The sequence below is a fragment of the Terrapene carolina genome, unplaced genomic scaffold (assembly GCF_002925995.2).
Source record: "Terrapene carolina triunguis isolate 2854851 unplaced genomic scaffold, T_m_triunguis-2.0 Scaffold132, whole genome shotgun sequence".
Taxonomy (NCBI): domain Eukaryota; kingdom Metazoa; phylum Chordata; order Testudines; family Emydidae; genus Terrapene; species Terrapene triunguis.
In genome coordinates this window covers 9,131,988-9,156,636 of record NW_020664483.1, presented here as the reverse complement: position 1 = coordinate 9,156,636, position 24,649 = coordinate 9,131,988, and the positions used below count along the sequence as shown (strand labels likewise).

Sequence of the window (24,649 nt, the reverse complement as noted above, 5' to 3'; positions counted from 1 at the left end):
CACCCAGGAATAAATCAAGCACAACTGGTCTTTAATTATTATACAAAAGGAATTACTCTCACCTTTACCCTATAAAACACAAATATAGACTCAACAATGCTCAAATCAAGTGAGATCATCAGTTGAAAAAGACCCCAAAGAAAACTCATCACTAACTACTAAGTTCTTGCCTACATTTAAAATGCTACAGCACTTCAGCGTAGACACTACCTACACCAATGGGAGATTCCCAGCATAGGCAATCCACCTACCCGAGAGGTGGTAGCTGAGTTCACAGAAGAACTGACAGACAGAATTCTTCTGTCAACCTAGCACTGTCTCCACAGGGACTTAGGTCAGCTTAACTGCGCTGATCAGGGGTGTGGATTTTTCACATCTCTGAGCAACAGTGTTCTGGCGACCTAATTTTCTAGTGTAGACCAGGTCTGAGTGTGGGCAGTGAGAGACGTGGCTAACAGCCTTCAGCTTTTTTATTTTTCTTAAAGTCTGTTACTAGTGTTCAGTGGCTAAGTTTCTGTTATACATAAAGCTCAAGGGGTACTGCAAGTGTTGCTCTAAATTCCCAGCACCAGAACACACAAGCTGGGGAGAGTAACGTTCAAACGCAAACTGCAAAAAAGTCTGAATAGATTCAGCGATAAAGAGATGAATGATGAATAATTTTAAAGCTCAAATACAATTTTCATCATATTTTGAAGTTCGACAACAGCAGTTTAAACTTTATTAGTAAACAGATTTTCTTGTTATTTATCTATAACTCTGTAACCACATTCAGTGAAAAAATACACTTATTTTAATCAGAGACATGCAGTAAAATGCAACGTCCTAGATACTAAGGTTATTGGTGTATTAGCAATACCTAAGCCATATTTACTAAGAAATATACTCCAGGGAATACATGGAAAAGTGGCACAATTATTACAAACATTCTGGTTAGGACTTTCAAAAAATCCTAAGGGAGTTAAGCGCCCAAACCCCATTGAAATTCAGTGGGTGCCTAATTCCCTTTGGCTCATCCTCTACCCCCCATGTACTGAACATTACTAAAACTTATATTAGTTATCACATGAAAACGTGCAGTCTTTGAAATGCCTTTCAGAAGAAGTTGGGGGATATCGATCACTATTCAACATTGCTGTAACCATATACAAACACCGATCCTTGACCCAATGAGCTCACAATCTAAGGACAGTCAGACAAGTAGACTGAAGTTAGTGGGAATAGAAAACAACATGTAAAAAAACCCCACCTTCATATGTATATGTCAACAAGATTCACAGTAAGCAGCACAGAAGAAGTGGCTCTTCAAGAGGGACTTAAGGTAGAGAGGGAAAGATTCTTGCAGATGAGCTCAGGGAAATTATGCTACTCATGGGGGCTGCAGAAGGTACAGTGCTCAACCTTAAAAGTTTACCAGTTTTGCCTGAGATTCAGGTTACCTCAACATTTTCAGTATTCCCTATCCTTGTATCTTGCATAGTGCCAATACTTAGGTAATGCTATTTAATTATCTAGAAAAGACTCACTGGACCACCTCCATCTGTGATCATGTAACATCTTGGGAGAATTACAGCAATTCCTTACATGGAAAAGTAATATTAGGAAAGTGTTCCATAAGATGGTTGGAGTCATGTGACCAGCCAGCTCTCCACAGACCACAGTTTGGGAACTACTGATCAAAGACAACTGGAAGCTTTTAAAGGGCAACCACAGGATGAGGAGCGGGAGGCCAGGAGTGAGAATTTTATTCAATTTATTACCAAAAGAAAAAAGCCCACACACTATTAAAATGGGAAACATTTCCCTCTTCTGGAAAGAGAGCCTGAAATACCAGCTATGTTTTTCTGCATTTTGGAATTTTTAAAGACATTTTAAAAGAAAGATTTTTGCTAAAACAAGATATATTTATTCCTCTCAAATTCTCTGCTAGCCTGATTTGCAGTTAAAATCCCAAGAAATTGACATCCCAAATCAAATATGGAAAGCATGCATACATCAGACATACAAACAAATGTAAAATATTAAGAAATAAATAAAAAATAAAACCACCCCATCAAAATATTTTTAAGAATCCACCAGCATAAGGGGGAACAATTATTGCTTACTTCTGGGAGCAACCATCTCCACTGGCAGACGCAAAGTAAATTAAATGGATTGGCACAACAAAATGCTGAACAAACTCACCAAAGCTTTGACATTGCAATCAGATCTGCACAGGTGTCCCTGTGTCCATGTGGAGCCCCATTGGGCTTAAGTGGGGTTCTGCATAGATGCAGGGGTCTGTCCAGCCTCATGAATCTGATTACAGGATCTGGGCCTATAGGATCATTTGAAGTACAGTCACTGCACACAATATTGCATTTAAATAGGAGTAAAAGTCAATTAAGGTCTGCAGGATTGGGCCATAAGTCATTGATAAATAGGGCTATAATTATCTCTCTGAGAAACAAGAAACTCAAGCAGCTAAAACCCACAGTTTGAGAAATGCTGAGGCATTGTGAAGACGAGTATCAAACAAACTTCACCTCCTGTGGTAGCAATAGGCACTCTTTGGGTACGTCTATACTTACCTCCGGGTCTGGCGGTAAGCTATCGATCTTCTGGGATCGGTTTATCACGTCTTGTCTAGACGCGATAAATCGATCCCAGATCGATCCCGGAAGTGCTCGCCGTCGACACCTGTACTCCTGCTCCGCAAGAGGAGTACGCGGAGTCGACAGGGGAGCCTGCCTGCTGCGTGTGGACCCGCGGTAAGTTCGAACTAAGACAGTTCGACTTCAGCTACGTGAATAACGTAGCTGAAGTTGCGTATCTCAGTTTGAAGTGGGGGGTTAGTGTGGACCAGCCCTTTAATTGATTGCAAGTGAGAGGAATTTAAAAGGGATACTGTCTAAAAGATTTTAAGAAGCGCCAAAAAAGATGAAATTGAGATGCGAGAGCAGAATGCTTTGGAAAGGATCTTTTGGATGCACCTTTGTCTTTATTATGCTGGTTGATTTCACATTTCCTGTGCATTTGCAGGAGGTAAAAAAGAGGAGGTAAGATCTCATACAGAAGGAGGGAAAAAAGATGAAGTCAGGAGTTCGGGTGTCATGTGACATCCTGTTTTCTAATTATTGTCATTGCATTTGGAATTGCTCTACTGACCAAAGGCCACACATACGGGAAAGCCCCCACCTCTTAAAAACCCCCACACCTTTTTGAAATACCTTTTCCTTGTCCAGCTTGGAAAGCACACCTCTATCTGCACTCCATGGTCAAATTCATGGTATGCCAACACCCTGAATACTGTGTGCAGTTCTGGTCGTCCCATCTCAAAAAAGATATATTAGAATTGAAAAAGGTACACAGAAGGGCAACAAAAATGATTAAGGGTATGGAACAGCTTCCATATGAAGAGAGATTAAAAAGACTGGGATTTTTCAGGTTGGAAAAGAGATGACTAAGGGGCGATATAATAGAGGTCTATAACATCATGAATGGTGTGGAGAAAGTGAATAAGGCAGTGTTAATTACTCCTTTACATAACACAACAATCAGGGGGTCACCCAACGAAAGTAACAGGCAGCAGGTTTAAAACAAAGAAAAGGAAGTACTTCTTCACACAACACACAGTCAACCTGTGGAACTCCTTGCAGGGGATGTTGTGAAGGCCAAACTACAAAGGGGTTCAAAACAGAATTAGATAAGTTCATGGTCCATCGATGGCCATTAGCCAAGATGGTCAGGGATGCAACCCCATGATTTGGGTTTCCCTAGCTTCTGACTGCCTGAAGCTGGGAGTGGACAACAAGAGGATGGATCATTCAGTGATTGCCTGTTCTGTTCATTCCTTCTGAAGCACCTGGCATTGGCCACTGTCAGAAGACAGGATATTGGGCTAGATGGCGATTCTTATGTTCCATGGAGGTACACTGCAATCCTTTCCTGAAAGTTTCTAGGGATGGCAGCCTTATTTCTTCCTCCATGGTAGGACACTTCCCCACCCCAGTTGGCAAAAACTTTGACAGACACCATTGCTGTAAATAGGCTAGCAGCATACAGGCCCAGGTGACTTCGGGACACCAGCAGTAGCTTGTTCTCTGGGCCTTTGTTACCCTCAGGAGTGAGACATGAGTTAAAACCACCAACAACTCTCACAAATGGTGCCAGTACTCAGTGCCAGTGCCCTATACCCATAGTTTCATGCAACCAAGCAATTCCCTGCTCATTTCCCTCACCCATGGTGGGTCATACTCACCATGGCTTGAGCTGAGAGTGGCATCGGGCGCAAGCACTCCAAAGCAGACGTGTCAATAAGCATGTTTTGTTTAACACTTTAGGGGAGCAATGGAAGGGGGGAGTTCTGAATCTTAAGTTTCGCTTTCCGTTCCTACCGTACTGATAATGGTACCTCAAGTGTGTTTTATCTGTAGCTGCAGTTGTTGCAGCCTTGAGGGGTACACCCCTTCCACATCAGCAGAACAAATGACTCAGATGAGGAGAAAAAAGAGGAGGCGAGAGGACATGTTCTGTGAAATGCTGCAAGCCAGAGCTGCATCAGACCTTGAACAGAGGGCCTGGAGGGTGAATATTGCAGACTCTATGAAGACCTGGGTTCTGTTCCCAGCTCTTCCACTCATCTGTCTGCTCTTTCCTTCGCCATTGGGCCATGGTGCCTCCCGTGTATGAGGCCAGCAAAGAACCAGTTAGTCTGAATCTTTGCCTTAACACAGCATGGTGCTGAAGTGGGGCACACTCAGATGGGGGTCAGACTCGATGACCCTTGCAGTCCCTTCTAACCCTATGATTCTATGGAGAGGAGGGAGGCACAGGAAAAGGAGAGGCAGATGAACAAGGACATAATGGGGCTTCTCCATCAGCAAACTCAGCTGCTGCAGACAATTATGGACCTCCAGATTCAACAATCCGGGGTTGGACTCCCATTGCAGTCTGTGGAGAACTGCTCCACAGCTCCTCCCTACACCACCCTTTCTCCCCATAGCATTCAACATGGCCTCTGGGCCTGCATGCTTACCCCTACCACTATACACTGGGGGAAAGCCTGGACAAGAATAGCTTCCCATACACTGACCTGTGAGAACCACAGTTCATGTACGTGTAGCTACAATGGACATCAATGTTCCTTCCTCTTGTTTATTTATTAAAGTTCCTCAATTGTTTTAAGTTAAAATGCATTTCACTTAAGCTCTTCAGAGATTTTTTTGGAGCTGTTTTTGTAAGTGAATAAAACTCTTTTGTTTTGAAAGTGATTCATCTTTATTAGTTTACAACACATGGTGCACAATGCCTGACGACAGTGAAAGTAGTGGTCTTGTACACTCACAATCCACAGGCTCAGTGCCAAACAGTGTAATTTTCACCAATGTACAGTAAGCACCCCAGCATTAATAGGTACACTGTCAGTGATATATGCACAGATGTGCAGCAAGCACCACACAATTCCTAACAGGCCCCCAAACTGCAGCGCCAGGTTGAGCACAGCGCAACACAGCGCATTACTGTGGCTCGCTGTTAGAGTGCTCTTTCAAAGCCTCCCTAAGCCATAGAGCTCCTTGTTGAGCTTGTCTGATAGCCCTTGTGTTGGAATGTTCAAACTCAGCAGAAAGCCGCTCCATCTCTGCCCTCCACCCTTGCGGCAAGTTTTCCCCCTTTTCTACAAAAATACTATGCAGGACACAACAGGCAGCTATAACCATTGGGATATTTTTCACATCGAGATCCAATATGGTGAGTCAACAACGCCAGCGCCCTTTCAGTCTACCAAAAGCACATTCAACTGTCATTCTGCACCTGCTGAGCCTGTAGTTGAATCTTTCCCTGGTGCTGTCATGGTGGCCAGTTTACAGCTTGATGAGTCAGGGGAGCAAGAAATAGGCTGAATGCCCCAGGATCACTACTGGCATTTCAACATCACCAACAGCAATCTGCTGGTTGGGAAAGAAGGTCCCTGCTTGTAGCTTTCTGAACAGTCCTGTGTTCTTAAAGATGAGAACACCATGCACTTTCCCTGACCAGCCAACATTGATGTCAATGAAGCATGCCTGTGGAGCCACCAGCACTTGCATACCCATGGAAAAGTTGCCATTTCTGCTGATGCACTCTGCGGCAAGGTGATCTGTGGCCAAAATAGGGATGTGCATGCCATCTATTTCTCCACTGCAGTTGGGGAACTGCATAGCCGCAAAGATATTCACTATGTTCTGCACATTGCTGAAAGTCACAGCCCTGTGTAGCAGGAGACTATTAATGGGCCGGCCTACTTGTATCACAACAGCTTTTACTGTGGATTTCCCACTGATCGGTAGCAATCTGGTGTTGCAAGTTTCCACGGTGTGATCACCACTCGCTTCTTCACTGTCAGTACAGCTCTCAGTTTGGTGTCCCTGGTGTTGGATGGCTTGCTTGGCACACAGATCCAGAAAAGTGATCTTGTGGATCTGAAAGTTCTGCAGCCACTGCTCGTCATCCCAAACCTGCATCACGATGCGATCCCACCAGTCAATGCTCATTTCTCAGACCCAGAAGTGGTGATCCACCATTTGCAGCGGATCCATGAATGCCACCAATAACCTTGAATAGGTTCTCACTATGTCCCATAGCAAACTGACAGTCAGGAAACTGCCATGTTCCCCATGGTTATTCTTGTGGCTCAGCAAATACCAAAGGATTGTGCATCCTATGTTTGCAATGCTCATGACAGTAGTGCAGAGCTGTGCAGACTCCATGCTTCTGTTAGAGCTGGCAGACAGCGACAAGTCCCACGCGGGTTAGTAGGAAATTGAAAATAGGCACAAAAATTATGGGATATAGATGATATTATGGGATGGAGAACACTGCCTTATGGAAAGTTGATCTCTCATTCCCAGTCACCTCTGTGCGAGTCGTTTCTGCCCCGTCATGTATTCCCAAAACTGCCCAAAAGACAGTGCACTGAATTGTGGCGGGTTGCACACTGGGATACCTACCCATGGTGCACTGCACTGTGGATCGACACAAGCACTCTTGGTGAGCATGTGCAGTGCCGACACAAGGAGCCAAGTATGCACACACAAGCGATGGACTAACTGCAGCGGCTGTACACCAATGTAACTTGTGTCAGCAAAACTTTGTCGTGTAGACATGGTCTTGCAGAATAAACACAGCCAACTCCCTCCTCCCTCAAGAAGTAGAAGGAGGAGGTCACAGTTTACCAGGTACTTCCTTCCCACTCCAGCTACTACGTGGGAGATGAAGGACCTAGCCCCGTTGACTTGGCAGGTCACCTTTTAACCCTTTTCTCACTCCTTCCCAATGTTCCATCCTTCCCTGTGTGTTCTTTACCTTCTTCCCAACTTTCCCATGATTCTTCCTTTATCATACTATGCCCTTGATCTCGCTGCTCAGCCCTCTTTTCAGTCTCTTATTGCGTTGTTTCTGCAGCCCCTTACTGTCAGGCAGAAGAGCAGCCACTTTCCGCCGAGTAAGGAAAGCAGCAGACTAGCATGCTTGAAAATGTCATTACGAGAGGATGTCAGTGATTGGTAAAAGTGGAGCACAGTGATGATACCTCACAAATTATATAAGCTAGGTCTGAAGTTAAGAGATAACAACTCAACTTACACTTTTGTAGAAAGCCCAGTTCTTAATGGGTCAAATTTTCCAAGATGCAATTTCTGTGAGGGGCTGACTTGCATGCACTGAACGCCTGATATGGGCATGCTAGTGAGGTTTACGAGCTGAATGCCCATCTTGCACATCTCTAGGCATGCATACTGGATGGGGGGAAAACTGTATCTTTGTAAGTCTATCCCACTGTGTTTTTCTCTTAAAAAATAAGATAAACCAAAATCAAACACTTTTCGACATTAGATCAAACACAGGAAATAGAGAGTTTACTCTGAAACCAATGACTAAAGACTAAATTAAAGCTTACTTTGGCAGATAATTTACACTGGCCATTTGGGAGGGGCAGAGAAATTGTTCAAACAGAAGGAAGAATAGGAAGATCTTGCTTGTTTTGGCTACTTTCTCCCATTTTTCCATTCTCTATCCCATTTTTCTTTCTTCTTCTCTTGTGTGTAACACCCACAGATTTCCTAATGAGATGGTATGCGACCCACCACGCACTACTGTGTGGGTGTAAATGAAAGAGCTGTGTAAATTAACAAGTAACTTGCACAGATATTTTACTTATGTGGCACAAAAAGGGAAGGCAATATATACCTCCATAACGTCAGACAGAGAAATCTGTTAGCTGATGATTTTCTCCTTGAAATATCCAAGGTGGCCATTCTAACAATGGACTCCTCTCTGCTCCGCAGTCCTAAGAGGCAGGCCCAGATTGCCAATCAAAGAAAGGTGGCTTGGCTCCCACTTCTGGGGAAATCCCCAATTATAACATTTTTCAGCTTTAGAAGATGTTTAGGAACTTCTATTAACCCCATTACAACACAACATGAATTTTTCCTGCAATACAAAATATAACAGACTGGTTGTGCACATTTCTTCGTATGACACTAAGGACTATTCAGATTGTGAAGTACTCATTTCCCAGATCTTGTGTGCAGTGACTTATTCTGAAGGGTTCCAGTTCCTTTCTGTAGAACCCAAAGATACAATATTTTTACCATCTATTAACTAAAGCTTTTATTGCCTTGTTTAAGTGCTGGTAACTGGTAAAGTGTAAAAGTTACTGGGCTGTGGATCTTCTGAATAGCTGGCTCCTGATGAGATGGATTCTGATTGCCCTGGTGAACATTCACACATTCCTTTGTTTCTTTCTTAGGTGTACTGGCTTAGTGAAGAACATATGAATGCTGGACTTAAGCAAAGCACTTCATTTTCTCAGAGTGCCGTATTGAGGCACCATAGACAGGGCTTCCAACTCAAACATTTAAGGCAGAGAGGGCGTAAAAAGATGACTTGGTAAGGACATTCAACATCAAATCGAGTTTCCATGGAATTTTCTTTTTTTTACATTTATTTTCCATCTATCAGTAATTAGTGGGAATTAATCCAGCAAGGTGAATGGGATGATAGTTCTGGCAAATCCAAAATCCAGACCCTCCAGGATCAGAATGGAGTCATTAATGTTACTGTTGACTTCTTTTGACGTATTTGCCTTTAGGGTGTTTGTTATCAGGGGAAATGTAGACAAGACACATAGATCATCAGTTTGCCAGGGCTGGAACAGCGTGCCAGTTTTCTAATTAAAAGGTTGTTTTAAATTAACAACTCACAAATGTGTCAGGCTTCATATATACTCTCAGATTAACAAATTATACAAGATACCTGCCTGCGCATCTGAGAACAATTACATTTATTTTCACACAATGACTTTTAAACACACTTTATTTGGGCAGCTACCTTTTTAAAAAAATATATATTAAAAATGTTTCTCAGTGGGAAAAAACATTCCTTAGCAGGATTTCTTTTTAAAATGGTATCCTTTTCTTTTTTCATAGGAAAATTCTATTTGTTTTCTCAAAACCAGAAATATAAGAGGATCTAAAAGTTCACATGCTTTATAAACATTGCACAGTTCACTCTTTTAGGGGGATAAATTAAGGTTCCCAACTTGCAGGAAAGGCTTTTAAAAAAATCTTTACTGGCCTCCAGCACTTTCTACTTATATTCTATTTTGTACTTGTGGGAAAAAAATAGTCATGTCATAGCAAGCTAGTTCCCATGTATTCCTAACATATTTTTATAAGGCTTCTACAATCATTTGCTGCCCTAATGAGCCACCAAAACAGTATTTAATCTTTGCTGTGCTTAATAAAAATATATGTTCATATTAATATTCATAACAGTAATTGCACTGGTACTGCAAATAGGGAGGAACTGGTTGAGAATTTGAAAGTGGAAGGCAACTTGGGTGAAAGTGATCACGAAATGGTAGAGTTCATGATTCTAAGGAACGGTAGAAGGGAAAACAGCACAATAAAGACAAGGGGTTTCAAGAAGGCAGACTTTAGCAAACTCAGAGAGTTGGTAGGTAAGTTCCCATAGGAAGCAAGTCGAAGGGAAAAAACAGTTCAAGAGAGTTGGCAGTTTTTCAAAGAAACATTATTAAGGGCACAAGAGCAAACTATCCCACTGTGTAGGAAAGATAGGAATTACGGCAAGAGACCACCCTGGTTTAACCAGGAGATCTTCAATGATCTGAAACTCAAAAAATAGTCCTACAAAAAGTGGAAAATAGGTCAAATGACAAAGGATGAATATAAACAAATAACACAATCATGTAGGGACAAAATTAGAAAGGCCAAGGCACTAAACTAGATTAAACAAGCTAAAGACATAAAGGGTAACAAGAAAACATTCTACAAATACATTAGAAGCAAGAGGAAGACCAAGGACAGGGTAGACCTATTACTCAATGGGGGTAACAGAAATAGTAACAGAAAATGTCGGTAGTGCTCAATGACTTTTTTTTTTGTTTTTTTTTGGTTTTCACCAAAAAGGTTAGTAGCAATTGGACAACTAACATAGTGAACGCCAGTGAAAATGAGGTAGGATCAGAGGCTAAAATTGGGAAAGAACAAGTTAAAAATTACTTAAACAAGTTAGATGTCTTCAAGTCACCAGGGCTTGATGAAATACATCCTAGAATACTCACGGAGCTGACTGAGGAGATATCTCAGCCATTAATGATTATATTCGAAAAGTCATTTAAGACGGGAGAGATTCCAGAGGACTGGAAAAGGAAAATATAATGGCAGTCTATAAAAAGGGAAATAAGGACAACCTGGCGAATTACAAACCAGTCAGCTTAACTTCAGTACCTGGAAAGATAATGGAGTAAATAATTAAGCAATCAAGAAAGGGAAGGGAAACTACCAAGTAGTTTATGCCCTAAAACAGTTCTACAGACTTAGACTTGAGTAAGAAGTATCTTCAGATATTAAAACAGTTATTTTAAAACTTCACCTTTTTGTTCCCCCACAATAAAACCTATCAACAATATCCAGCTTAAATAAATGGCCCTCCTGTTTTGTTGTGTTTCTGCATGCGATTAGCTAAAAGAGATCACAACTTAACAAACCCTGCTACCAAGCTGTGGTAACAGAGCTGATTAAATGACTACCAATTCTAATCACAACAAAACGTGGTAGGTGAAATATACCTATTTGTCATACAGAACAAGGATAAAAAAATAAGGATGTAATCTCTATGTTTTGTAATTTTGGCGTTAGATGAAATCATATAATATGTATGTGATGTGAGTGTATACAGAGAGAGAGAGAGTCAGTCTAACTTAAGAACTTTTACATATAAAGAATATATATTCTTATATGGCAAAAACAATATATATATTTTTACATGTAAAATCACTTAAGTTAGACACTAGGCTCACCGGATTTCCTGGTAGGGACTATGTCATTTATAGTAATCAAAAACAGAATAAAAATAATTTCTACCATTTTTTCATTTTATTTACAATATTTAAAATTATTGTACTTGACCCTACCTTTTAGGGACAAGGGACTGGATTGTGTGCATTCCGTGTGTTTCCACTGGCCACGGTGTTTACGAGCTTCTAAGTAGTGCTTGACTCTTGAATCAATAGTGTCTTTTAGCAGCAAGCACAGTTCCTGAAATAGAAATCAGTTGCAAATTTATGTCTAAATCTATGCAGCCTTAAAAATTAATATCAAAGCACTCAAAAATGTATGCAGAAACCCATTCTATGCAATTTTGCACTGTCATATTTTAAGGACTATTGAAAGTATAAATAAATGGGGAAAGTAACTTTAAAACTGCAACAAGGGTTGGAAAAAGAATTAGACTCTTTAGATATACATTTTGAAAAATGAAAGAGGCAGAAATTACTAAATTACAATATTATGGTTATGGTCAAATATGACAAATTGTATGGCTGAGTAATTTCCCTAATCAATTTTACTGTGAAAATTCGCATTAACTAGATACATGAAATAAACATAACATGACATTAATATCACAAAAAGTAACATCATGCTTTTGAATAGTAAATTACAATATTTTATTCAGGCAAAGTTAATAAATGATACATTTTAAAATGGAATCTACCATGAGAAAATTCATCCTCCATAACATGAAGGTGTAGTAGGGGGATTCTCCCAGGAATTTGTAATGTCCTAATTTCTCTTCTAGGATCCTTGTAAATAAGACCAAACTATTTTGGTTCAATTCCAGGAGATACTTTAGGGAAGGCTAGAAGTTGAGTAGGTCACGGAGAACTAGTTTCACTGGTTTACTTAGAATTCATTCCTAAATTTAACTGTTTACACCTTGAAAACTTATTTAATCACATACTACACACATACAAACACACACACACCATTCAAAAGTGCCTGAGCAAAAGCTTTAGTACAGGAAGCACTTGAATAAAATAAAGACTTCATCTCAACATAGGGTGACCAGATAGCAACTGTGAAAAAACGGGACAGGGGGTGGGAGGTAATAAGCGCCTATATAAGAAAAAGTCCCCCAAAATGGGACTGTTCCTTTAAAAACAGGACATCTGGTCTCAACAGTACTTTGAACAAATTCTCAGTTGACTGTATATGGACTCGTTTTGGCCTCTCTCTCAATATTCCCATTTTCCATTGCACGGTATCTTGTTGTCAAAGAACTGATGCTTTGTTGGACACCAAGATATAATTTTAGGTTTAAATTTTTCAGTGTTCAGACAGATGAAAAATTAAATGAGTACTTTTTTTAAATTAAAGACTTTTGCAGGGGTCAGCTATGACTAATCTAGAAAATATGCAGGATAGACACATGAAAACAGATGATCTAAACACAGGTATAAATGATTAGGTCTCAAAATAATGTACTACATGTATATCAATGATCCATGCACACTATTTTCTCCTTAATTTTAGGATGACGTTTTAATTTTAATGAGAGAGCACACATAAAGCGTGGGTTCTTCGTATCGAGTCTGCTGTTTAACTCGTCAAAGTAACCTCATTGCACATTCTCCAATGGAAAAAAATATTTTTAATTCAAAAAAAAAAACCAGGAAGTAGCTGAAACATCAGATGCATTTGGTTCCCTTTGCAATAATAAAGATTAATATAAACTTCCTTACATTTATATTCAAAATATTTCTTTTAGCTGTTGTGTTTATGAAGAGATTACTGGAATAGAACTCAAAATAAACATAAGCATACCTTTTAAAAATGTAAACTGGCGCTTTTATCAAAGAAAATTAATATCCCTCTTTTTCACTTATAAAATAGAATTGTGAACTCAACTGATCTTGTTAATGAGGCATTATAGCTACACACATATAGCACAGCAATGAAACTGATGCAACAAACTTATCAGAATACAAATTTGTTGTTAAACTATAAAGCCAGATCTTCTACTCCATTACCTCTAGGGAGAGGGTGAGAAAGGCAGAAAAGCAGAGGAAGTTACTCAAATTCATCAAAGAAAGGGCAACCGAGTCAATGCAGCAGCATTCTCCCTCCCCAACCACCAAGAATACCCTACAGACAACCTCTATGTTAGTGGTGTTCAACCTGGGGTCCTCAAGGCTCTAAACTGGACACCAAGTGTGACTGTGTTAAGAAGAAAATTTGTATCTGATTGCAAACTGAAAATGTGTCTGTGACGTTGCACTCTATATGATTTTATGAAAATATGCTGATGAGTATGAATATAATGTAACTGGAATATGCTTCATGCATAAGGTCTCTTGTAAGGTATCATTACAAAGCTTATAATCTACTGAATGTGGTCATCCTATTTGTATAAATGTATCACTCTTGTGTCTGAAACTAGAAATATAAAATATAACTCTGAGGGCCTATTGTAATTATGCAAAGTGTGGGCCATTAATGGTGGTTTGGAATCTTGATGGCTCCAATCAACCAGGACAATTGACTGCAGATGGCTCTGTTTTACTTGTAAGTCTTCCTGTATACGTGTGTGCTGGCAAGTGGGCAATGAAGTCTTACAGTGACATGTGATCATGTCACCTGAACTGGAATCCATCTTTAACCTGGTGCTTTTCCATTGAGAACGAAGGAGTGGGAACCCAGAGAGGGACAAAGGATTCCCGCCTTATGCAAAAGATATATAAGTGGGTGGAACAGTACAAAGGGGGCAGCCATCATGAGAAATCCCCTAGCTACCACCTGAGCTGGAACAAGGGCTGTACCAGGGGAAAGGATTGTGCCCAGACTAGGAAGGTGTCCAGTCTGTGAAAGAAACTTATTGAAACATCTCTGAGGGTGAGATCTTATCTATATTCAGTTTTATTATTGTATTAGACTTAGATTTGCGTGTTTTATTTTATTTTACTTGGTAATTCACTTTGTTCTGTCTGTTACTACTTGGAACCACTTAAATCCTACTTTCTGTATTTAATAAAATCACTTTTTACTTATTAATTAACCCAGAGTATGTATTAATACCTGGGGAAGGGGGGGGCGGCAAACAGCTGTGCATATCTCTCTATCAGTGTTACAGAGAGCGAACAATTTATGAGCTTTGTACAGGGTAAAACGGATTTATTTGGGGTTTAAACCCCATTGGGAGTTGGGTATCTGAGTGTTAAAGACAGGAACACTTCTGTAAACTGCTTTCAGGTTAAGTCTGCAGCTTTGGGGCACGTGGTTCAGAGCCTGGGTCTGTGTTGGAGTAGACTGGCGTGTCTGGCTCAACAAGACAGGGTGCTGGAGTCCTAAGCTGCCAGGGCGGGAAAGCAGGGGCAGAAGTAGTCTTGGCACATCAGGTGGCAGTTCCCAAGGGGGTTTCTGTGATCCAACCCGTCACAGTGTCTTTTACTAGAGGTTCCCCTCAGCCCAGGCACAGACACTAGAGCTCCTATCCTGCTCTCCACTGACTCAGTCAGAGAAGTAGATAATGGAGCAACCAGTCTCTCTCCTCCTTCTACCAATGCAGTACGGTGCCAATGGGGGAAGAGCTGAGCAGCTACAAAAGGAAAGGGCCAGGAACACAGTATCATTCCCCTGCAAACTCATACATAATTCCCTATGTAATAGCCTTCCAGAGTGTCCCACACCAAACTGTCAGCAGCTCATTGGATTTTGGCCCCGGGGCAATCAGAGAACCAATGGAATCAAGGTTCCTGAGAGACTTGGGTTGCTCTGGGGCAGGGAGTAACCTGCACATCTCATAGTTCTACAGAGATCCTTGAGCACAGAGGAGCTGTTGTGATAACTGGGCCTACAAATTTACTCTAACAGAGCACAACTGTAAAAAGTGAGTGAAAGTTCATAAGATGTCACAATAACCTACAAACAATAAATGTTGATGGGAAAAGGTAAAAGGAAGACAAAAAAAGCCTTCCTGAATTAGTCCAAACAAAAATGCCTACTGATTTAACACCAGAACCGTATAAAGATCATGCCTGGTAAACAAGAAGAGTGTGGGACTGGAAATTATTGAACCAAAACTTGGGAAGCATGCAGAGCCACGTGCCCCCCCACAGAGGCCGCAGGGGCGCGTTGGCCCCTTCCAGGAGCGGCATGGCCATGTGGTGCACTCCTGGCTGGCAGGGTGGGGGGGGGGTGGCTTGGCTCGTGATGGGGAGGAGATGTCAATGTGCCTGAGTGGGGCCGGGGTAGGCAGGGAGCCTGCCTTAGCCCGCTGCGCTGCCGCCCAGGAGCCGACCGAGGTAAGTGCCCCCGGGCACGAGCCCGCACTTCAACCCCCAACCCTGAGCCCCCTCCCAGAGCCAGCACCCCTCACCCCCTCCTGCACCCCAACCCCCTGCCCCAGGATCAACTCAGAGCCCCCTCCCGCACTCCAAACCCCTCAGCCCCAGCCCAGAGCCTGCATGCCCTCCTGAACCCCAACCCTCTGCCCCAGACCAGTGAAAGTGAGAGTGGGGGAGAGCCAGCGATGGAGGGGGGGATGGAGTGAGTGGGGTGGAGCCTCAGGAATGGGGCGGGGCCTCAGGGAAGAGGCGGGGTAGATCCTGGGTTGCACTTAAATTCAAAAAGTGATTTTGTGCGTAAAAAGGTTGGAGACCACTGATCTAAATTAATACAATGGGGTCTTCCCCCTTCGTGGCTCTGCAGAGTCTAGAAAAGGCCAGGAGGCAAGCCACAAAGTGATTAGTAGAAAACTGTGTCAGCTGAAAACTGAAAAGCTCCCAGGCCCTGCACCAAGTTTTTCTACATGGGGTATGATTTTGACTATGGTTTCTTATTAATCGTTTCCCTTCCCACCTTATTATATCAACACAAAATCTCAATAAGGCTTTTAAGGCATATGTTGTTGAGCTATTATAATCACATTTCTCAGCTGGTGAAGACACTCAACCCTTGTGCTTTACTCAAAGTGTGAGGTCACAGACAAGTATCAAACACCCTGTTGTGCCTCATTATTAAATCCAATTTCCTGAAATTCATATCTTATATTTTGGCAGTCACGCAAAATACTTTTTTAAAACACTGGGAAGTCAGATAAACTGGGACAGTAAAATCAGTTACAAACAGAAGCTTTAATGAAGATTCATTTACTCAGAAGCAAATTTTAAAGAAAGACTTTTCCTATAAACTTCTCTCAGGTTTATAAGGCACAGATCAGTTGAATCATACTGCTAAATATTCTGCTCCCCACCACCCCAGAATAACAAATTATTACGCCTTTCGATTTTACACTACTGAAGCAAAATATTTTGTGAGAAGTGTTGGGATGTTCTGTGATGACAAGTCAATTATGCCTTTATTAGGAAAGCGGTCTGCTGAAAAGTACCGTAACAGAGACTTGCGGGAAAGGACTGGCATTTGAGGCAACTTACATGTCTCACATTCATTTTAATAGGAGACTCAAGTTCCCACAATAGCCTGTAATGGAGAAAAAAAATCATCCAGTAAATTGTTACTAGATCCCAATAGAAATCACAGGAAAAATATCTCATGAAAGGTACAAACTTCATGTCCTTGGTCACTGATGCATATTACAGTAATTGTGTAACATTTCATCTATGGTCCTAAACCTAGTTCCTGTTTGGAATTCTAATGGACCTTTGAAGAATAAGGTTAGATTTTCATTCTACAGGAGATAAAAGATCTGCTGACACTATAGCCTGCATACCAAGACAACATTTTCTTGCACTTGTTATACTCTTGGTGCAACACTCGTATTTCTGAGAGCAAGAAAAAATAAACAATTAATAAAAAGACATTTGATAGGAACTGTAGAAAAGGACAGTATCCATCTTACATAATCTTCATTTTATTAATCAGTTTCTTAGCTTAAGATAATCACACATACTCACTACAAGTATGTGTTTACATTATGTTCATAAATCTAAAAAATATCCAAGTCAGAATAGCACACACACAAAAGTTTAATATTTAAAAGCAGTCACTTAGTGACCTGAGGGGAGATAACACACATCACAGGCCTCGTAGTCCCAAAGGAGTTGTTCAGGGTTAGGTATAACTCACAATACTGAATACATCACAGTACTGGGAAGAAAATCTGAACAGTTCAATGCAATCCAACTTTTTCCCTGCAGCTACATGCTTTTGAAGTAGAAGTGATTTTGTTGTACCTCCTTCTCATGATCTGAAAACCAGCTGGAGTCTCTACTGGAGCCTTGAGGCAAAATATGAAAATCCACTAGGACAGCAAAGTTCCCACACTGGAAAAAAAAAAAAAAAAAAGGAAAGAAAGAAAAGTTAAGTAGTTGTTGTTGTGAGGCACACATCCAGCAGACAAGGAAATAAACCGTCAAGTGATCATAGTCAGAGGTGCAGTAGCCACAATTAAAGTCTGAGAGTTTTTTAAGCTTTTTAAAGAAACATTTCATTTTTAGGTATGGAATTTCCAGTTTTAACAGGCATTCCACATATTTATAATGGGAAACAGTGCTAGAAACAATATTATTTTGCTTATTATAACATATCAAATAACAGATATTGCTACTTGTTAGATGTACCAAGCATAAGCACTCAGATTCTTGAGGATGTGCTAGTCACAGATCCACATTTAAGGCTGAGTTGTGTTTTGCACATAACTAAGGTGTTAAATCTTCACTTTATCTACGAAAAAGACAACATATCCTCCCCAAATTTGCAGCACTTACTCTATTGAATTAATTTTCTGAGATGTTACAATTAATTTAGAGGTTAAAATAAATTTTAAAATGAGTCCCTTAAAAAAAATTAGCAACTGTATCAGTCTTCTGTTTATCCTACATTATCTTAATAACAGAAAAATACACTCTTCGAACTTTCCATATATTTAACATTAATCGGAATCTTTTATCTGGCCTCTATTTGAAGAAATTACGTTATTAATGACTGTATCTAATCGTTAGGATTATAAAGGCTACAGCCAGGGTCATCTCAACAACTCAGATAACTCTTAAGTGGGACCATTGTGATATCAAAGGTTCAACCAGTCACCATCCTTTCTTTATAATTAATTTATATGCAAGAATTCTAGCGGCTGGAATGAGACGGGATGTGAGGGAGACTGGACATATGAACCAAGAATCTTCACTGGTAGATAACCTGGCCCAACTGGCACTGCTGGGCTCCACTGTGTGCCAGGCAAATAAGGCAGGAGTATAGTGGAGCCTTTCAAGTGCAAAAACATTAGGACTTAGAAGACTTTCATATAGCATCACTCTCACTAAAACAGCTCTCTAACCCAATAAGTCAACAGCAAGTTAAGGGCCAAATTCAGCACTGCAGTTTGGCTGCTTTATGCTGTTCTTATGGTGCAAGTCAGCTATAAACGCAACTGGTAAAGTGTGCTCTTTCTGTTTTGGCACTCTTTACCAAGTGGGATGGGAATGGCTGCAGCATCTCTTCCTAATACATTTGAACTTGACTTCATTCTTGAGAGGAATAATTTGGAAAGTTTATTAAAAAGCAAATTCAGTAGCAGCATTAGATAATGTTCACTGCTCATGTGTGAGAGGTATCCACAGGCTACTGGGGTAGAAAGCCCTTAATTCCCCTCCAATAGAAATATCTACCAAGACTGGCTTCTTCACAGCTCTATTTCCCTTGCCCTTTATTGGAGCAAGAGAACTGAACCACAGATCACAGGGATACCTTCTCTCTTCTTAGCTTTTGTCAGACTAGCCTCTACTTTTTTCCCCAAAGTCATTCACTTCATCTTATGGCAAGTTCGGAAGTCTCTCCTGTTACTCATTATGAAAGCCAGATGAAGGCAGCCATGCTTATGTGCAGTTTCGATGTATGGAACACGTGTCCTCATCATCCTACCATCAACACCTTAGGACACCCGTACCCAATGTCTGGCTGCATCCAGGCCATCAGGACACATTTATATTCTTTGCATTTTTCCTGGGAGAATCTGTGAAGAAGTACAAGCCCCTTTCGACAATTTAAAATGTGCCTTGCAGTTTTCACTGCTAGCAGTTGCCACTGAAGAATGGCAAATCCTTTTTCCTGTAAAGTGCCTCCGTTCATGGAGTAGGGGTTCCAGACCCTTAATCTAGACAGTCACAGTCCTGGCCACAGATGACTGTATCATCAGACTCTTGTAGGAAGAGTAGGAAACGGACTCCCAACATTTCTGTGCCTTTTTTTTTTTTTTATTAACTGCCTTATCAATAGCAGAGATAAAATGAGGAGACTGCCACCCCTCCTACATCAGCTGGCGCAGAATAGGGTGCATGGGCAAAGCAATCCTTGAGTGGTTATCTTGTCAGATCCTGAAAGCTGCGCAGGGTGACATCAAAGCGATATTTGGCTAGGCGACTATAAGAAACATAACTTGTTGCAAAATGTGAAGATGCCAGTTCAGTATGTAATAGTCTGCCCTATGAGACAGTAATGACCCATGGTGTTAGGAGGTACTGTGGTCTGACTTCCTCACTGTCTCAGGCATTTCTAAGGTGTCCAACACGATGATATCCAAGCAACATTGTTTATAAAAGACCTACTGCACATGGTCATTACAATACTCAGGAATTTTTCACAAAAGTAGGAAATATTATTCCTGGAGTCCTAGACAAATCCCTGGATATTTACATTCTGCCACTTAAATTTCCCCTGTAGTTTCAAATGGATATTCTATGCTTCACTTCCGGTCCCTAAATATTACAGGGTGTTGATTTTCACTGCTAAACATCTGCATATTCAACTCTAGCATTTCAGTTGTGGGAACAATTATTCCTAGTAACAGCAAAATAGATAAATTATAAAATAAAGCACTTTTTTGATCTTTGAGACTGAAAGGCACATCTAGACCTAATGTTCAAGGTATTACAGAAAGTACACTACTTGAGCGTCTCTTACTCTGAAAGAGTGCTAAATATGTTGAGCAGAAATCTAAAAAAATGTACCATGATTTCATTATAGTGATTTTTACCAATTGCAATGCCGTATTAAGTAAATCAGACATTTCTCCCGTTACTTCACATTTCAGATTAATACTTTTGCAGAAGTAATTACTGACCAGAAGCAGTCAACAACGGCTTACCTGCAATTACAAAATAATGTATGATCAACATTGTACCAGTAAGTAGAATACAAAACTCTGCCAGATGAGACAGGCATTGTGTAATCAGTTTGCAAAGCTTCTAAGTTACGTATAGGTATCACTCACTGAAAGAACAGAATGCTTTGATCTATTTTTCAAAAGGCGGCCTTCTCTTTCCTCCAGAGATCCAAGAATTAACAGATGGCTGCAATACCAAAGCTCTCCAAGTTTTTAAACTGATGACAAAGTACCTCTAAAAACCTCTAGTGAATCATTATTTAGTCCCAGCAAACTTTTGATTTGACTGGCAAACTTCAAAGTTACAGACAGTACATAACAATATAGGTAATATAAAGCCATTACACTGCACACAATCAAACACCTGGCATACTGAAGGTATTAGTTATGATGAATTTTTAAATGATTAGTACATGCTAAATGTTACCTTAAGCCATTTTGTACTGAATATAGAAAATATAAATATTTAGGCCTGAAAGACATAAGCCTGAGGTCAGATTTTATTTTTTAAATGGTTTTTGTTTGGGCGCTAAAGTTACACATAAAAGGCAGAAAGGGATCACCAAGATACACCTCTACTTCGACATAACGCGACCCGATATAACACAAATTCTGATATAACGCGGTAAAGCAGTGCTCGGCGGGAGGAAGCTGCATACTCCGGCGGATCAAAGCAAGTTTGATATAACACCGTTTCACCTATAACGCGGTAAGATTTTTTGGCTCCTGAGGACAGCGTTATATCAAGGTAGAGATGTACAAGATGCTATGTGAGCAGTGGGCCTGCTGGGTCTCACTAATGCTAATTCTTCAAACACTTAGACCCTGCCCTATGATGGAAGGAATGGCCCTTGTGCAGGCTTCTTTATACCTTGCATCTACACTACGCATCTGTCAGAAAGGGATCTAAACATAGCTGCTGCCACTGCAGCAGTAGAGAAAACAGCTTTCTGTACAGACTAAACTTCAATCCAAAGACATTAAAGAAAAAACCCTGGGACTTACATTGCTCAGCACAACATTAGTGTTGCTAACTCTAATGTTTTCATTACAAGTCTCACAATATTTGGTCTTTAAAGTCCAATCTCCTGGAGTCATGTGATTTCACAATGACAGGTTTCAGAGTGGTAGCCATGTTAGTCTGTATCAGCAAAAACAATGAGGAGTCCTTGTGGCACCTTAGAGACTAACTAATTTATTTGGGCATAAGCTTTCATGGGCTAAAACCCACTTCATCAGATGCATGGAGTGAAAAATAGAGTAAGCAGTATATATATCACAAAATGGGCAACGTCCACCTTGATTGCATTGGCCTCGTTAGCACTACAGAAGTAATTTCCCTCTCTTGATATTCACCCCTTCTTTTCAACTGTTGAGAATAGGCCACTTCCAACTTAATTGAATTGGCCTCGTTAGCACTGACCCTCCAGTTGGTAAGGCAACTCCCATCTTTTCATGTGCTGTGATATATATACTGCTACTGTATTTTTCACTCCATGCATCTGATGAAGTGGGTTTTAGCCCACGAAAGCTTATGCCCAAATAAATATGTGATTTCATGAGAATCTCAACTTTTTTCCAGGAAAAAAGTAAGTTTGTAGCCCTCATGGTTGCAGAGGAAAGCTTTAAAATGTGAACCCTAAATGTTCAAAAATCAAAGATAAATAAAAAGAACACATAATTAAAAAAAAAAAGATTTTTAAGCCAGTCTCATAACTTTGGGGAGCCTGACCCATGATTTTTCAAGGGTTGGGATTGGCAATACTGTAATCTAAAAATCTGATAACACTTAAAACTGTACACCATATTGAAAAATACAGTTAAAATTGGCATTTCAAAACTACTAGTAAAGACATTTTAGACATTTGTTATATCTAAATAGCTAGCAATCAAATTTTTATCCTGCCTTAATTTTAGGAACTTCAATATAACCTTACTTTCCCCAGCCTGAAACATTTTGTTTATATATTAACATTCATCACTTAATTATTAAGCAAAGGGCTTAAAGTTATCTCAGGGTATTGCCAGTGTGTCATGGTCCAACAACAGAATTTAATTAATTCATAACAAAATTTCTGGGCTCAGGCAGCTTGCAAAAATACATTGATCATGTTATGGATTCCTTTGAGGGGACATAAAAATGTTTTTTTAACAGAATCAGAATAGAAACCACCAGGATATGGTCTGAATTTGTCAGTCAAGCAATGTCGCTTGTCTAAAGCCTGCTAAAACGTTGGCCAGGGCTAAACTCAGATGAGTGACTCTGCACAGCTTGGCAAACAAGCAAGACTATTAAATCCAACACTCCAAAAATCAGAAGACGAATTAAAATAGACCGGTAACGTTTATTTCTAAATTCAAATATGCACATAACCTGTTTCTGGTGCACACACTCTAGTTCCTGTCCTTGCACATTCATCATTACGAGTAGCCTGAAAAGAAAGGCAAGATCAAGGAAAATAATCTTGAGAATGGAGGGAGAGGAATGGTGATTTTACATTCAGTTTTGCCAGTCCAAAAGTGCTTTATCACCACCAGTCATTCACTGGCAGCCAATTCCTTAGAGCCCTAATTTTTTGTGGGGTACGATCAGCAAAACAATTCACTGTAATCTTTGGTTAAAACAAAATCAGAGAAGAATGGAAACAGATTAGCTTTTTTGTACTGCTGTCGTCACAAATGATTTCATTTCTCAAGAAGATGCCTGCTGACTTCAACAACATGATCAACTTACAAATTTTAATTAAAACCATTTTGAAATACATTTCACAATTCAGATGTGGTGAGCAGTGCTTCTCAACATGTGAGCTTTCAGACTGCTGTGCTCAGCAAGTGGGTGCAGCTTCCTTGTAATGTACAATTTCCCAGGGCTCGACAATGCTAGCTACAGTTTTATTCCACTCTCTGATGTCAGAAGTATGGAGCAAAGAATTAGATCCTGATGCTCACCTCTTGATGATATCACAGGTGGTCAAAAAGCTGGTAATGGTTAGGTATGTCACAATGTATAATCAGCAGTAGGGCAACAAAGGTATACGCTCAGTTTGCACTAAAAGCATCATAAAGCCAAAAAGAAACTCTTGAGCTTTCCTCCAGTGGAAGGAGGATTTGGGCCTGCAGAGCTTCACTGTCTTTAACCTGCATTTGGGGTAGCTTTCTGGCTGCTGCTAGAACTTTCTGGCCCTGGTGGATCAAACGAGACTTTTCGAAGTCAAAGCAAAGTTCCCCGAAGCTTCCTGGAGCATCTCAGTGATGGATGGATGATCATCATCATATTCAAGTCCGAGGATGTAAGAGATTTTGTTTGTTTGTTTAGTTTTGTTGGCTTTTTGTAAAGGGACTAGGGTGACCAGGTGTCTGGTTTTCAAACACCCGGTCGAAAAGGGATCCTGGCGGCTCCAGTCAGGACTGCTGACTGGGCTGTTGACTGTCTGGTTGGCGGCGCTGCACCAGGCAGTGGGGCTGGCAGGCTCCCTGCTAGCCTCTGCGCCTCCTGGGAAGCAGCCAGCATGTCCCCCCTCAGGCTCCTACGTGTAGGGGCAACCAGGGAGCTCCGCACGCTGCTCCTGCCCCAAGCGCTACCCCCGCAGCTCCCATTGGCTGGGAACCGCGGCCAATGGGAGCTGCAGGGGTGGCGCCTGCAGATGGGGCAGCACGCAGAGCCGCCTGGCCTGCCTCCACGTAGGAGCCGGAGGGGGGACATGCCGCAGCTTCTGGGAGCTGCTTGAGGTAAGTGCCTCCCGCAGCCTGCACCTCTGTCCATCCTCCTCCAGGACCCCAACCCCGTGGCCCACACAGCCCTGATCCTCCTTCTGCCCTCCGAACCCCTCAATCCCAGCCCAGAGCACCCTCCTACACTCCAAACCCCTCATCCCCAGTCCCACCCGAGAGCATGCACCCCTAGCCGGAGCCCTCACCCCCTCACACCCTAACCCCCTGCCTCTGCCTGGAGTCCCCTCCCACACCCTGAACCCCTCATTTCTGGCCTTACCCCAGAACCTGCACCTCCAGCCCAGAGCCAACCCCCCTGCCTCAGCCAGGAGCCCCCTCCCAACCCCGCGGCTCCACCCCCCAGCCTGGAGCCCCCTCCTGAACCCCAAATTCCTCATCCCTGTCCCCACCCCAGAGCCCACACCCCTAGCCAGAACCCTCACCCCCTCCTGCATCCCAACCCACTGCCTGAGCCTGGAGCCCCCTCCTGCACTCTGAA

The 24,649-nt window shown here is 41.4% G+C and overlaps 1 protein-coding gene across 1 annotated transcript in view; it reads right to left on the bottom strand.

The window, feature by feature from the left end:
* Nucleotides 1-24,649, bottom strand: part of SLX4IP (SLX4 interacting protein) — a 125,683-nt gene that overhangs the window by 48,187 nt on the left and 52,847 nt on the right. The window contains exons 3-4 of the mRNA XM_026653203.1: nt 17,513-17,602; nt 11,456-11,579 (exon numbers count right to left, since the gene is read on the bottom strand). Coding sequence (XP_026508988.1) covers nt 11,456-11,579; nt 17,513-17,602 — 214 coding nt within the window. The remainder of the gene's footprint in view (nt 1-11,455; nt 11,580-17,512; nt 17,603-24,649) is intronic.